The sequence below is a fragment of the Sus scrofa genome, chromosome 12 (assembly GCF_054392235.1).
Source record: "Sus scrofa isolate SSC_HxYL_T2T_F1_AM1 chromosome 12, Sscrofa_HxYL_maternal_Yorkshire_Landrace_v2.0, whole genome shotgun sequence".
Lineage (NCBI taxonomy): Eukaryota > Metazoa > Chordata > Mammalia > Artiodactyla > Suidae > Sus > Sus scrofa.
Window position 1 is genome coordinate 59,248,516 of NC_139394.1, and position 14,193 is coordinate 59,262,708.

Here is a 14,193-nt window from a genome sequence, read left to right on the forward strand (position 1 = left end):
AATATGCATATATGGCAAAGGAGCACATGCAAAGATGGTCAACATCGCTGTCTTTAGGAAACTGCACATTTAAACAACCAGACGTCACCACGCACCCTTAGAATGGTTAAAATCTAAAACACTGACAACACCAAATGCTACAAGGACTGGGAGCTACAGGAATTCTCAGTCATTGCTGGTGAGAACAGAGAAGCACGCGGCCGCTTAGGAAGACAGTTGGGCATTAAAATAAAAAAAAAAAAAAAACAGAAACAGAAAAACCCATTTACACTTGCGCCATGTGATCAAGCAACTCCGCTTCTAGGTATTTATCCAAACGAGGTGAAAACTTATGTATGTCCTAATAAAAACCAGCTCACGAATGTTTATGGCAGCTTTAGTCCTAATTGCTCAAAAATTGGTATCACCTAAGATGTTCTTCAGTAGGTGAACGAATAAATAAACTGTGGGAGTTCCCGATGTGGCTCAGCAGGTTAAGGACCCAATGCTGTCTCGGTGAGCATGCAGGTTTGATCTTTGGCCTGGCTCAGTGGGTTAGGGTGTTGCCATAAGCTGCAGCACAGGTCACAGGTGCGGCTTGATATTGCAGTGACTGTGGCAAAGGCCCCAGTGCCACTCTGATTCAACCCCTGTCCCGGGAACTTCCATAGGCCACAGCTATGACCAGAAAAAACCAAAACCCAAAAAACTGTGGTACGTCAATAAAGTGAAAGAGTCAGCAACAAAAAGAAACGAGCTATGAAGTCACAAAGACATGGAGAAAGCTTCGATGCATAGTACTAAGTGAAGGAAGGCAAGCTAAAAAAGTTACACACTGTATGGTTCCAACCATGTGATTTTCTGGAAAATTTGTAGCTATGGAGACGACAAAAAGATGCCAGGCTAATTAAGAAAACAATGGTTTCAATTTCTTTAACTATATTAGCCTGTTTGGGAAATTCATTTCTTCTGTCAGACTGGCAAATTGTATTTTTGAGCAATTTCTCTGTTTTATCTAAATTGCCAAATTTCTTGGTAAATCTATAATACTCATTTATTATTTTTTTTAGTGTGTATAGGAACTGTAGAGGTGTCCCCTTTTATACTCATGATATTGATAATTTGTTCTCTCATCAGTCTCACTAGGGGCTTATCAATTAGTATGTTCATTTTCTAATTCATAGATTTCTGCTATTACACTTATTTTCCTCCTACTTTCTTTTTTTTTTTTTTTTTTTTTTTGTCTTTTTACCTTTTCTAGGGCTACTCCTGTGGCATGTGGAGGTTCCCAGGCCAGGGGTCGAATCGGAGCTCTAGCCTCTGGCCTATGCCAGAGCCACAGCAACGCAGGATCCAAGACGTGTCTGTGACCTACACCACAGCTCACAGCAACGCCGGATCCTTAACCCACTGAGCAAGGCCAGGGATCGAACCCACAACCTCATGGTTCCTAGTCGGTTTCGTTAACCACTGAGCCACGATGGGAACTCCTCTCTGGCTTTTTGACATGTAAATGTAAACAGCATTATTAGCTTTTGCTTTATTATAAGACATGCTTTTTCTTTTTCTTTTTCTTTCTTTTTTTTTTTTTAAGACATGCTTTTTCTATGACAATAAATTTTCTCCTAGGCATTGCTTTAGCAACCTGTGAGTTTCAATAACATATCTTCATTAGGAACTAGTTCAATGTATTTTCTAGTTTCCACTTTTCTTTCTTTTTTGACTTCTAGGTTATTTATAGATGCAGTGCTTAGTTTCCAAGCAGTCGGGATTTTCTAAAAATATTTTCCACATTGATAGTTTCATTTCATTGTAGTCAGCACACTTTCATTGTACTCAGTTTATTTCAATCATTTGAAATTTGATATTCCATTCACACTTGAAAACAATGTGAATTCTATTGTCTGGGGGCAGAGTGTTGTTTCTGTGAGATCAGATGTGTTGTGTTGCCAGATCTCCATCTCTCTACTGATTTTGTATGTCTTCTATCTGCTACTGAGAGAGCTGTGCTGTGATTGTGGGGATGTGAATTCTGTCGATGTTTGCTTTATGGTTTATGTTACTGGGTGCATACAGATTTATGATGATGGTGTCTTTTTGTTGGATTGACTCCTTGATTTTTATGAACTGTCCCTCTTTAGCTTCTGTAATGCTTCTTGCATTAAAATTTTGTCCGATATTAGTGTAACGTCACCATCTTTTCGGGAGGAATCTGCCTGGTGTTGTCCTTTCCATCCTTTTGTTTTCAGCCTTTCTGTATTCTTAGATTTAAAGTGTATCTCTTGGAGTTCCTGTCATGGCTCAGTGGAAACGAATCTGACTAGCATCCATGAGGATGCAGGTTCGATCCCTGGCCTCACTCAGTGGGTTAAGGATCTGGCATTGCCGTGAGGCTGTGGTGTAGGTCACAGAAGCGGCTCAGATCCCATGCTGCTGTGGCTGCGGTGCAGGCCGGCGGCTACAGCTCGGATTCAACTCCTAGCCTGGGAACCTCCATATGCTGCAGGTGTGGCCCTAAAAAGACATACATACATACATACATACATACATGGTGTATCTCTTGTGAGCAGTGTATAATTTTTAAAAAATCACTGGATAGTTCTATGTATAGAATCCTAGGTTGACATTTTTTTCCCCAGCACTTTAAAGACGCCATGTCAGAGTTCCCACTGTGACTCAGTGGGTTAAGAACCTGACTAGTTTTCATGAGGCTTGACCTCTCGTTCAGTGGGTTAAGGATCCTGCATAGACACAAGCTGTGGCATAGGTTGCAGATTTGGCTCAGATCCCACATTGCTGTGGCTGTGGCCTAGGCCAGCAGCTGAAGCTCTGGTTCCATCCCTAGCCTGGGAATGTCTATATGCCACAGGTGTGGCCTTAAAAACAAAACAGAATAGAATAGAATAGAATAGAATAGAATAGAATAGATGTCATTTTATTGTCTCCTGGCCGTCACTGCTTCTGTTGAGAAGGGAGCTCTCAGTGTATTTGTTGATCCTTTGAAAACAAAATATATTTTTTTCCTCTGGCCATCTTTAAGATTTTCTAATGACCCCTAACCCCCAGAAATTTGACAATGAAGTGTGTGTGTGTGTGTGTGTGTTTAAACTAAACTCCAGGCTTTATTGGGATTTCACAGGTTTTCTGTTAGGAACCTCTTCGGCTCAGGATTCCACATTGCACTTAGTTTTCAGGTTTCCTTGGTTGCCTTCATTCATTAACTTTTCAGGCCTTTCCTCCTCTTCCCGTCCTGGCTGTCTAAAGGAGCACTGGTCAGATTACCCTGCAGAATGTCCCACAATCTGGGTTTGTCTGGTATTTTCCTTATGATTAGTTTCGGGTTACAGGGTTTGTTTTTTTTTTTCATTTTTCAAAAATGTAATTGACATAGAGTTGATTTGCCATGTTGTATTAATTTGTGCTGTACAGGAAAGTGATACAGTTACACACAGACACACACAGATTCCTTCCTTTTCTGAGCCGTCTCCCACATAGGTTATGACAGAATATGGAGCGGAGCTCCCTGTGCTGTACAGCAGGTCCCCGTCATCCATTCCGTACACGATAGGGTACAACTGCCAATCCCCACCTCCCACTGCATCTCTCCTCCCACCTTTCCCCCATGGAGAACCACAAGTCCGTGGGTCTGTTTCTGTTTTGGAAATAAGTTCACCTGTATCTTTTTAAGGCTTCCACATATAAGAGATACCATATAATATTCGTCTGTCTCTGACTTAATTCACTTAGTACGATCATCCCCAGGTCCATCCATGTTGCTGCAGGTGGCATTATTTCACTCTTTTTTGTGGCTGAGTAATATTCCATTGTATGTATCAAATTTTTATTTATTCCTCCTTCCATAAATATTTAGGTTGCTTCTCTGTCTTGACTATTTTTTTTTTTTTTGGTCTCTTTTTTTTTGCCATTTCTAGGGCCGCTCCTGCAGCCTATGGAGGTTCCCAGGCTAAGGGTCGAATCAGAGCCACAGCTGCCGGCCTACACCAGAGCCACAGCTGCCGGCCTACACCAGAGCCACAGCAATGCGGGATCCGAGCTGTGTCTGTGATCTACATCACAGCTCACAGCAACACCGGATCCTTAACCCACGGAGCAAGGCCAGGGATCAAACCCGCAACCTCATGGTTCCTTGTCGGATTCATTAACCACTGAGCCACAACGGGAACTCCCTGTCTTGACTATTGTAAATAGTGTTGCAGTGAACCCTGGGGTGCATGTATCTTTTCAAATTATTATTATTAGCGTTGCTGTCTTTTGGCTTTTTAGGGTCACACCCACAGCATATGGAGGTTCCTAGGCTAGAAGCTGAATCAGAGCTACAGCTGCCGGCCTACCCCACAGCCACAGCAACACTAGATCCTTAACCCACTGAGCGAGGCCAGGGATTGAACTTGCAACCTCATAGTTCCTAGTCGGATTTGTTTCTGCTGCGCCACAATGGGAACTCCTATGTTTTCAAATTATAATTTTCTCCAGATAGATGCCCAGGAGTGAGATTGCTGGATCATATATGGAAGTGCTATTTTTAGTTTTTTTGTGGAATCTCCACGCTGTTTTTCCATAGGGGTTGTACCAATTTACATTCCCACCAACAGTGCCGGAGGGTCCCTTTCCTCCACACCCTCTCCAGCGTTTTATTTGTAGACTTTTCGGCGATGGCCATTCTGATCAGAGTGAGGTGATACCTCGTTGTAGTTTTGATTTGCATCCCTCTAATAACCAGAGATGTTGGGCATCTTTCCACGTGCTCTTCAGCCATCCCTAGTTCTCCTTTAGGGGAGGGTTATGGGGTCTTGGAAAGAACATCAGAGGGAAGCTCTCTTCTCCTGTGGGTTTGTTTCTATTCTGTGTGAGATTTACTGATTTATCAACTTATGGGCTGCTGACCTTCACCGACTTTCACCAACTGAATGTTGGCAGCAGAGAGACGGTGCCCGTTCCAGGTCCAGGCCCTAGGTGGCATCACATGTCTCTGCTTACCCCTCTTGGGCTAACACGCTGGCCCAAGGTGCCTGAGGGACCCAGAGGGCAGACCTGAACCCAACCTGCACCTCAGAGCCACAGCCCTCTGAGCCCCACCTAAATCAATGTCCTACAGATGCACGAGCAAGAATGAAATGATCATAGTTTTCATCCATCGAGTGTTCGGTGTGCTTTTCTATTTGCATCAGCTGGCCGATACAGAGTACAACCTCTCACGGGTCCCTCTTCCTCCATCTCCAGCAGTTCTGCCGGGACCCGGGTGCCCGCCTACTCCTCCCAGATGACAGGGGTCCTCCTCCATCCCTCCACCTTCTTTTCTCTCCCTCCCCGTGAGCCAAGTCTAGAAATAGCGCCCCCCGAGGGCCAGCACCGAGCACACTTCCGTTCCTCTGGGCAGCGTGATGAGATCTATACGGAATATCTCAGCAGAAAAGTGTTTTCTGTAGAGAGGAGAATTACAAGAAGATAAACAAAGCAATCCCCCGAGAAATCTTTCCGCTCTGCGGGAACTGACATATGTGATCTATGCAATTAGCAGGTCCTTCAATCCAAGACAAATCAAGTTTTATTTGACAATAACGTTAAATTCCATTTTGGGTCCTAGGACGACCTTACCACACACACAAAAACGTTGAGGGTATATTGCAAACCCCTCCCTGGGGCCTGGAGTGGCACAGGGTGGGAACTGGCACGGTCCGCGTCTCTCGAGTCCTGAGTACGCTGCGCTGGGCACCACGGGCTCCTAAAGCCCAGACCCTTTGAAGCAGATGGAGCCAGAGCAGGAGGGGAGGGGCGGGGAGGTCTGTGCGGGATACAACTGTCTGCTTCTCTGGTTACCTCCCCCGCCTCTCCTAGTCCAAATCCCGGCCCCAAGCCCTGCCCTCTCCCTACCACCCTAGTCCGCGTGTGCGGCCGGCTTCTCCGACCACTGCAACCTGGGAGTTTTAAATCTTCGGCACTCATGTTCCATCACCCGTTTTCCCCATCAGACCCCAAGCTCCTCGAGGACAGCTCTGCATCCTCCATCCTCTGCGAACCGACCCAGGGGCCATGGCACCAGTGAACTGTGGGGCTGGAGGACTGTGCCCGTGATGTGCGCCAGCCCAAGGAGTGAGATGGGAGTGGGAGGCACAGGGGCCAACCTGGGAGAGGAGGAGGGGGCGGCTGGGGGCGCCTGGGCCACCCTCCTCTTACTCTGATCAAGGCACTTCCTCCTTCAAAGGTAGAACTGTGCGCCCCTCACCCCCTCAGTCTGGGTCCTGCCTCATCAGTGAATTGGAAGGAGGGAATGACAGCATCACGGGGGCAGGGCATCCTTTTAGCCTCCCGCCACACGAGGGAGTCGACGCCCAGAGGGTGAGGCCGCACCTGCTACCAGCCGGCCACTGGGCCAGGCGCTTTGCAGACGACATCACCCCAACCCTTTAAGGCGGCCTTATTCCCCCCATCTTAGTGCCCAGGTAGGGGAGCCTCGAAGGAGCCAATTCACCTCCTTCTGCTCATTTCGCTAGAAGGTAACTGAGCCACCACCGAACCTAAGCTTGTCCTGTCTCCCAAGGCTCTCGATCCAGGGAGCATCTGTTCCAAGTGCTGGCACAGCCAGGTCAAGTGTTAGTGCTGTTTCACAGAAGACCCAGGGAACTTGACAGAGAGAAGGGGTGTGTGTGTGGGGGGGTGAGGTGGGGGCGGGGATGGCACCAACGTCAGAAAAGTCGCATCCATACTTCCACTGCTTGAACCCCCAGGGAGGGGGACTGAGCCTCCAGACACAGGATCCCCAAGTCTCTGACAAAGTAACGGGGGGGCCTGGCCCAGGGCTGGGGGGGGAGCCCTACACCACACCCCAGAGCACCAGCGCCTCGGATCTTCCTTCCAGAAAGGATCCTGGACCCCACTGGAGGCCAGGGCCTTGAGGTCAGCTCACCCATCCCTCTCTCCGCTACCGTGAGGAAGCTGAGAGCCGTGGGGCCAGGCCCTCTCCCTAATGCCTGCTTCTCGCCCAAACAGAGCCCTGAGGCCCCAGCAGCCCCCGCTCTTGCTGCTGCAGGGCCCACAGCGGGACCCTGACCCAGTACACGGCCCCTCTGTTCTCCACAGGGAGCACGACCCTCTCAGCCGCCAGTCTTCTGGGGAGGGGGCTCCGAGGAGGCTGCCCCCCGGCTCCCTGTCCAGGCTGGTGCAGGGTGGCGGCTAGGGCAGAGCTCCGCTGAAAGTCATGATGGGCAGGCAGAGCAGGGAGCAGAGGTCGGGCGTGGCCGGCGCTGGCGGGTAGGAGGGCCTCTGGGGTGGGGGGCAGAGGCTGCTCTTCTCAGGCTTGTAGCAGGGCGAGACCTCGCACCTGGGGGGGGGCGCGGTGGTGTCAGGCCAGGCCACCCCTCCCTCCAGCTCCTTCCAGGCCCCCCCATCTCTCCAGATCCTTCCGAATCCCCCCCAGCTCTCTCCAGACCCCCCATCCCTCCAGCTCTCCCAGGCTGGGTCTGGGGGCCCTCCCTTTCCTACCTGATGACACTCTGCAGGATCTTCCTCTCGTCCTGGTCCAGACACACGGCAAAGGGGCAGCTGTTAGAGCCGATGATCTGCACCTTGTCCACTTTGATCTGCGAGGTGCTGATCTGGAAGCAAGGCCAGGTCAGCCCTGGAGCCCTGGCCCCAGAGCCGGGCCAGATCTTGGCGGCTTCTTCCCTCAGAACCACCCAGCTGGGGCCAGGGCGTGGGGCTGGCGTGGGGCTGCCAGCGCTCAGGGCCCGCAGGCGCCCAGGGGCCTCCTCTCTGACCTTTCCTGGGTCTGGAAGGAGCCAGTGTCTCGGGAGGAGAAACCACATCGGGACAGCCCCGGGTTCCCTGACACGGAGCCCGCTGGACCTTGGACTTGGGGCTCCCCTGCGTCCACCACGGACCCTTCCCACAGGTCTAAGGGGGCTCCTCCTCCCTGAACCCCAACAGTGTGCACCCCACCCCACCCTCGCCTGCCTCCCCTCCCACCGGCCAGGCCCAGCACAGCCGCCTGACACCCCCACATGCACACACACACACCCCAAGTTTCCCCAGCAGGTGGCGAGGAGGAGAGGGATGCCCTTACCTGGTTAAAGCCCTTCTTGGATTTAGGGGTCTGTCTTTTCACCACTTCTGTCAGGTTTAGCGTCAGGGCCTCTGTGCTGGAGTCTGAAGGGCAGGGCGGCTCAGGCCAGGCTCAGGACCCGCCGGCAGGGCGCGCCACCTGCCAACCCCCGGCCACCCCTGGCAGCCCCGGGCCCGCCGCGCCCTCACCTAGCTCCTCCTGCTGCCGGCAGGCCTTGCTGAGGTTGACAGAGGTGCAGAGCTTTTCCATGTTGCTCCAGCGACTCCGGCCGCTGATGGCCCCCTGGACAGGCAGCAACGCCAGACCCTCTCAGCCACAGGCCCCGGGGGCCCGCTGTCTTCTCCGCGAACTCCCCCCGGGCCCTGCAGAGACCTCCCTGGCTCCAGAGAGGGGCGCGGGTCCGGGTGTGGTCCGCGGGTCAATCTTGTGACCAGGGTGAAGGGGGCGATGGCTGGGAGCCCCGCCAGGGGGTACCGGGAGGCTCTTTGGAGCCCCGACGGGGGAAGAGACAGGCCCGACGGCAGGGGGTCCGGGGCAGAGCCAGGCCACAGCCCCCCTCTTTGGGTCCTTGTCTACAGGTCCCTTTCAGCCGGGGCCTCCACATTGCCAGACCTACACGCATGTCTCAGGCCTCAGCTTACTGGCCTCCAGGAGAATTTCATGCTGTCCACGCCTCCTCTCCAGGGCTCCAGGTTTGCTCAGCGCCAGGCTGGCTCGGGCTCGCTTTGCGCCTCTGCCCTCATCCCGAGAGGCAGGTCTCAGCCCGTCCCCTGGGGCCTCTGCTCTCTCAGGCCCACTTTCTCCCCCGGGGAACCTCGCTCAGGCCCTTCTTCCCTGACCACCCACAGCCCTGTCCTCACACTTGACCTTGGAGCCAGGCCCACGCGCCCCTGCCTGCTCTGACTCCTGCCTCCGGCTCAAGGGCGCCTCGAACCCCGCCTCTGTGTCTCCCTCCCGCTGGGACTGGGCTGCTTCTGAGGAAGGGGTCCCGCCAGGGGCAGACGGCAGGAATCCCCTGGGTTGGGCCTCTCCTTTTCTTTCTTTTTTCAGCAGTTTTACTGACGTATAGCTGATTTACCATGTTGTGTAAATTTCTGCTGCACAGCAAAGGGATTCGGTTAGTGTGTATATATTCTTTTCCACAGTCTTTTCCGTTATGGTTGAGCACAGGTTAAATTAACGAAGAGTTCCCTGCCCTCTACAGTAGAACCTTGTTGTTTATGGCATATATATAATATAATATATATACAGCATATATATGGCATTATACACACACACACACACACAGATATATAATAGTATGCCTCTGCTAAGCCCAAATTCCCAATTCTTCCCTTCCCTAAACCCCCTGACAACTACGACTTTGTTCTCTTATGTATGTGCGTCAGTTTCTGTTTCACAGATAAGTTCACTTGTGTTATGTTTTTGCGAATGACACAAGTGGCAGGGCTTAGGGGCGATTTGATCCCTGGCCTCGCTCATACAAGTGATATCGTGTTGTGTTTGTCTTTCTCTTTCTGATGTATTTTCTTAGTATGATAATTTCTAGGAGTTCCCTGGTGGCCTACTGGTAAACGATTTGGCGTGTCCCTGCTATGGCTCAGGTTCAGTCCCTGGCCCAGAAACTTCTGCATGCTCTGGACGTGACAAAAAAAGGGGGGGGGGTAAGTTCTAGGCCCTTCCCTGTTGCTGCAAATGGCATTATTTCCTTCTTTCTTATGGCTGAGTGATATTATTATCTTTTCAAATTAGAGTTTTATCCGGATAGATGCCCAGGAGAGTGAACGGTGGATCACACCGTAAATTCTGTATTTAGTTTTCTTAGGAATCTCCTTTCCTTTTCCCAAAGTGCTTGTAGCAACTTACATTCCCTCCAGCAAGGTAGGAGGGTTTCCTTTTCTTCACACCCTCTCCAGCACTGGTTATTTGTAGACTTTTTCATGATGGGGCCTCTCCTTTTCTTTTTCTTTGCTTTTGTTTTCTGGTCTATTTAGGGCCACGCCCGTGACACATGGAGCTTCCCAGGCTAGGGGTCTAATGGGAGCTCCAGCTGCCGGTCTACACCACAGCCACAGCAACGAGGGATCTGAGCCACATCTGTGACCCATACCACAGCTCACGACAATGGTGGATCCTTAACCCGCTGAGCGAGGCCAGGGATCCAATCCGAGTCCTCGTGGATACTAGTCGAGTTCAGCTCTTCCCAAGGAAGGCTTCTAATTTCCCGAACTGGCTCTGAGCCGCAACGGGAACCCCTCCTTTTCTAACCCGCCCCTAAGCCCCGCTGCTCATGTCATTGGCACAGAGCTCCCAGTTCTCTCCACCCGGTGGAGGCTGCCCACACTTCTCTCCTGGACAAGCCCAGGAGCCTGCAACTTGGCCTTCCTACACCCCCTGGGCACCCCTCCAATATTCTACACAGAGCTACCACCGGGAGTTTCCAGGCCTCAAAGCTGACCATGTCACACATATCCCCAGCCCGACCCCAAACAGAAGTCCCTTTGTAGGAGACCCACTGTTCCCTCCTGGGAGGTAGGTCAGTGGGAACCAGGCCCCAGCACTTCATGGAAAGGCTGAGTACATTCAGGAGCGGGGAGACCCCGGGGCCGGGGCGGGGGGGGGGATGGGGGGGCGGGAGGGGAGGCTTTGGAGGCAGAGGGGGAGGGGAAGGTCCGCTGCCTCCCCTTCCCCTCCTCTCAGCACCCCCAAGGGCCTGGGGAGCCCACAGAGCCTTCCAGGCTGGCGGGGGCGGCATGGGGGGCAGCTCTCGAGGGGCTGGGCAGCAGCACTCTCACCTTGCTGTAAATTATCTGTAGTGTTAGAGGGACGGCCTCCCGGTCACCATCGATGCCCAGCCGCTTGCTGCCAGGACCTGTGTCACACACAGACAGACAGACCCTTTGCTCCTTCTCCCTTGCAGTGTCCTCACAGACCCTGGCTCTGCCTCCCTGCCCCCTTCTTGTCCCTCCTGCCCCACCTCCCCGGGACCCCTCCTCCCTCCAGCTCTGCCCCTAGGGGCCCCACCTCCGGGGCGCACCCCCACCCCCAGCCCCGCTGCCGGGGCTCCGACAGCACCCACCCGAAGCCTTGATGGCACGTGTGGCAGCAGAGTGGCCCAGCTCCAGGGAGTGGATGAAGATCTCCGTCGTCTTCTCCCCGGTGATGAAGGTCAGCTGGAGAGGGCAGGAGCGTGGGCTCAGTGGGGACCTCCCAGAGGGGCCCCCAGGCTCCTCCCGCACAGGCCTGGGGCCCGGCAGCGAGTCCGGGGCAGAGGCGGCGGGGCGGGCCTTACCTCGGTCTGATAGACCTGCAGCAGCACCGGCCGGGCAGCGAAGCGGCAGTAGTAGAGCAGCATGTCCGCCAGGATGGGCAGCTGGGCAGGGGAGCCCTCCAGGGGCCGGGGCTCAGCCTTCAGGGACTGCTGGGGGTGGGGGTGGGGAGCCCAAGGGACAGGCGGGCAGAGAGCGAGACAGAAAGGGCGGATGAGAGGAAGAGCGGCAGAGGTGCAGACACCGAGGAGAGAGATCCAGCGGCAGGCAGGGCCAGGGAAGGCGATGGTGAGACGGGAGCAGGAAAGCCCGTGGTCAGGGAGGGTCCCACGGCCCGCCCTCTAGCTCCGTCACTGGCACACCAGCCTCCTGGGAGGCCCCTGGCCAAGCTGGGAGTTGAGGAAGGGGCTGGAGCCTAAGACGCCCGGACCCTACTGGGGCCCCTCCCAGTAGCGTGGTGATCCAGCCCTGCTCCCCCCCGCCCCCGACCCCCTGAGCCCTGGGTTCAGCTCAGCCCTGCTTCCACCCACCCTCTGTGCCCGACTCCATGTGAGCCCTGCTCCTCCAAGGGGGCCTCGAGCGGGACCCCCAAACTAGGGGCTTGGAGGTGAGGCTGGGTGCCTGCAGCCAGGGGGCCTCTCCCTGCACCTACCTGGCACAGGACTTCAGGAGGCAGGTGCATGAGGCCCAGGACGTTTCGCTCGTACCAGGGGTCGAGCATGCCGAGGTAGTGGGAGATGTCATTGGTGCTCTCCTCCCAGGGGGCGGCGCCCAGCTCCTGAGGCAATGGGTGAGAGTCACTCCCTGCCACCTGGGACAACTGCCCCCCTAGCTCCGCAGCCCTGGATGGCACCTGCAGCCCCGCCCTGAGCTTCTCCCTGCCCTTGGAGAGGTCTGACTGCTTTCAGACCATGTCACAGAGCAAAATGCACCCCCCCTCCCCACTGTGCAGGGCAGAGATGGCTCCCCAGAGCTGGACGAGGTGCCCCCTGAACAGGGGTGGCTGCCAGGGGTGACATCTGACCAGCCCCTTCAGGCAACTGCTCTCATCTCCTGGCCTTTGCCACCCACTGCACCCAGGGCTGGAGACGTACTGCAGGGCCCGGGTGCCTCGGGGCGTCTGTGGGGAGGGGGGGCGTCTGGCTCCGAGGGGCTGGGCTGGTGGGGGTGCCTGTCCCACGGCTCCGCTTGACAGGCACGTAGAAGAACTGTAGCTTGAAGAACCGTGTGAGGAGAGGACGGTTGTTCTCCAGCCGCCTGCTAAGAAGAAGGTGGTGAGAAGGGAGCCCTTGGTCCCCCTGGGACCCCGGTCCTCAAGCCCAGATGCCACCAGCGCCACCAGCCTGGTGCCCAGGGCAGCGGCTCTTACCGCAGGTTGCTGTAAGCCCGGGCCACCTTCCCCGAGATCCGATCCGAGCCGAAGACCACGACACGCAGCGTGGAAGCCTTGGGGTCCTCGTCCCCGCTCAGGAAGGGGCGGCGGCGCTGGTGGCGGGAGGCGGGGGCCAGGAGCCAGCCGGGCAGCTGGGGGCTGAGCTTGGGCTGGGGCAGCGAGCGGGAGCGCTGGGCCCGGGACGGGGGCAGGGTCGGGCTGTCCAGGGGGCTGCAGAGGCTGCCGGCCCGACGCAGGGGCGGGCCGCTGTCCGGGCTGCCCTCCAGGCTGCGCGAGTCCCTCCGCAGCACCATCTGGCTGGTGCTCTTGAAGAGTTTATAGATCCTGTTGAACTTCTGCCCGGGCCGGCGGTGGCCCCGGCGCTCGTGGCCGCCAGGCCTCCGGGGCCGCTCGTAGGCGCTCTCCTCGATGTCCTCCATGTAGCCGCTGTCCACGCCATCCGAGAGGCCCGAGACGAAGGAGGTCAGCAACTGGCGGGAGAGCGTGGGCCCCGAGGCCTGGGACGAGGCCAGGGACAGCGTGGAGGCGTGGGAGGCCGCCGAGCCGGTGGAGAGCACGGAGTCCCTCTCCGCGCAGTGGCCGTCGGCGTCCAAGTCCTCTTCCTCGTCCTCCTCGTCCTCGTCCTCCTCGTCGTCCAGGATCTCTGGCTGGAGCAGCTCCTGCTCCTTGAGCAGGATTTCCTGCAGGATGTCTGCAGCGAAGCAAGGGGAGGCATCTTCTGGGTGTCCGGACACTGGGATCGCCTTCCGGGCACCCTTGGGAGGGGAGATGGGCTCCAGCAGAAGGACCTTGGGGAGAAGAGGGCTGAGGGCCAGCCCCGGACTTGGAGCCCCGCCCCCTGCTCCGCTCTGAGCCTGCGCAGTGGGAGGGCGGGGGCGGGGCCGAGGTCGAGGGCGGGGCAGGCAGCTGCCCCGGGCTAGAGCCCCGGCCCTTTGGGGGGACCCCAGCCCCAGCCCCAGCGGGCTGCTTACCGAAGCTGTCCTGGTTCCAGCTGTAGGTGTAGCACCTGGCGACCGGGATGGGGATGGTGCGGAGCTTGCCAGGTTTTGCGGTGTCTGGAGGAACGAGGGAGGGAAAGGCCTTGAGACGGGCCAGCCCAGGCCCCTCGTATTGGAAAGGCCGGAGCTGGGAGAGGACCAGCCCAGGACATGCAGCCGGGTGGGCCGAGGCCGAGTTGGAAGCTGGGCTGCCTGGCTCGCAGCCAGAGGGCTTCCTTCAAGCGCGCCCTGTAGATGCCACGCCCTTTTGTGAGCTGTGTGAATGGGGCCAAGGCAGCCTCTGTGCTCCGGTTCCAACCGGTGAACAATGGGCAGCATCTCATCAGGTTCCCTTCCTCTAGAACAGACTTGCAGAAGGGACCTTTCCTGGACCCGTCCGGCAAGGTGGGCCATGTGACTAAGGTGGCTCCAAGGGGTACCTGCACTTCTGCGTCATCTTCAGTGTGAAGGCAAAGCCCCACTCTCTTTTGTCCT

At 55.6% G+C, this 14,193-nt stretch overlaps 1 protein-coding gene across 1 annotated transcript in view; it reads right to left on the bottom strand.

Moving 5' to 3' along the window:
• Positions 1-5,527: 5,527 nt before the first annotated feature.
• The window catches only part of PIK3R5 (phosphoinositide-3-kinase regulatory subunit 5), a gene marked incomplete at its 5' end in the record, with an annotated part of 68,171 nt that continues 59,505 nt past the window's right edge, over positions 5,528-14,193 (bottom strand). The window contains 11 exon segments of the mRNA NM_213851.1: positions 5,528-7,318; positions 7,480-7,592; positions 8,060-8,142; positions 8,248-8,341; positions 10,855-10,931; positions 11,139-11,232; positions 11,352-11,477; positions 11,981-12,106; positions 12,423-12,585; positions 12,698-13,412; positions 13,693-13,776. Of these exon segments, the coding sequence (NP_999016.1) occupies positions 7,171-7,318; positions 7,480-7,592; positions 8,060-8,142; positions 8,248-8,341; positions 10,855-10,931; positions 11,139-11,232; positions 11,352-11,477; positions 11,981-12,106; positions 12,423-12,585; positions 12,698-13,412; positions 13,693-13,776 (1,823 nt within the window). The 3' untranslated portion in view covers positions 5,528-7,170.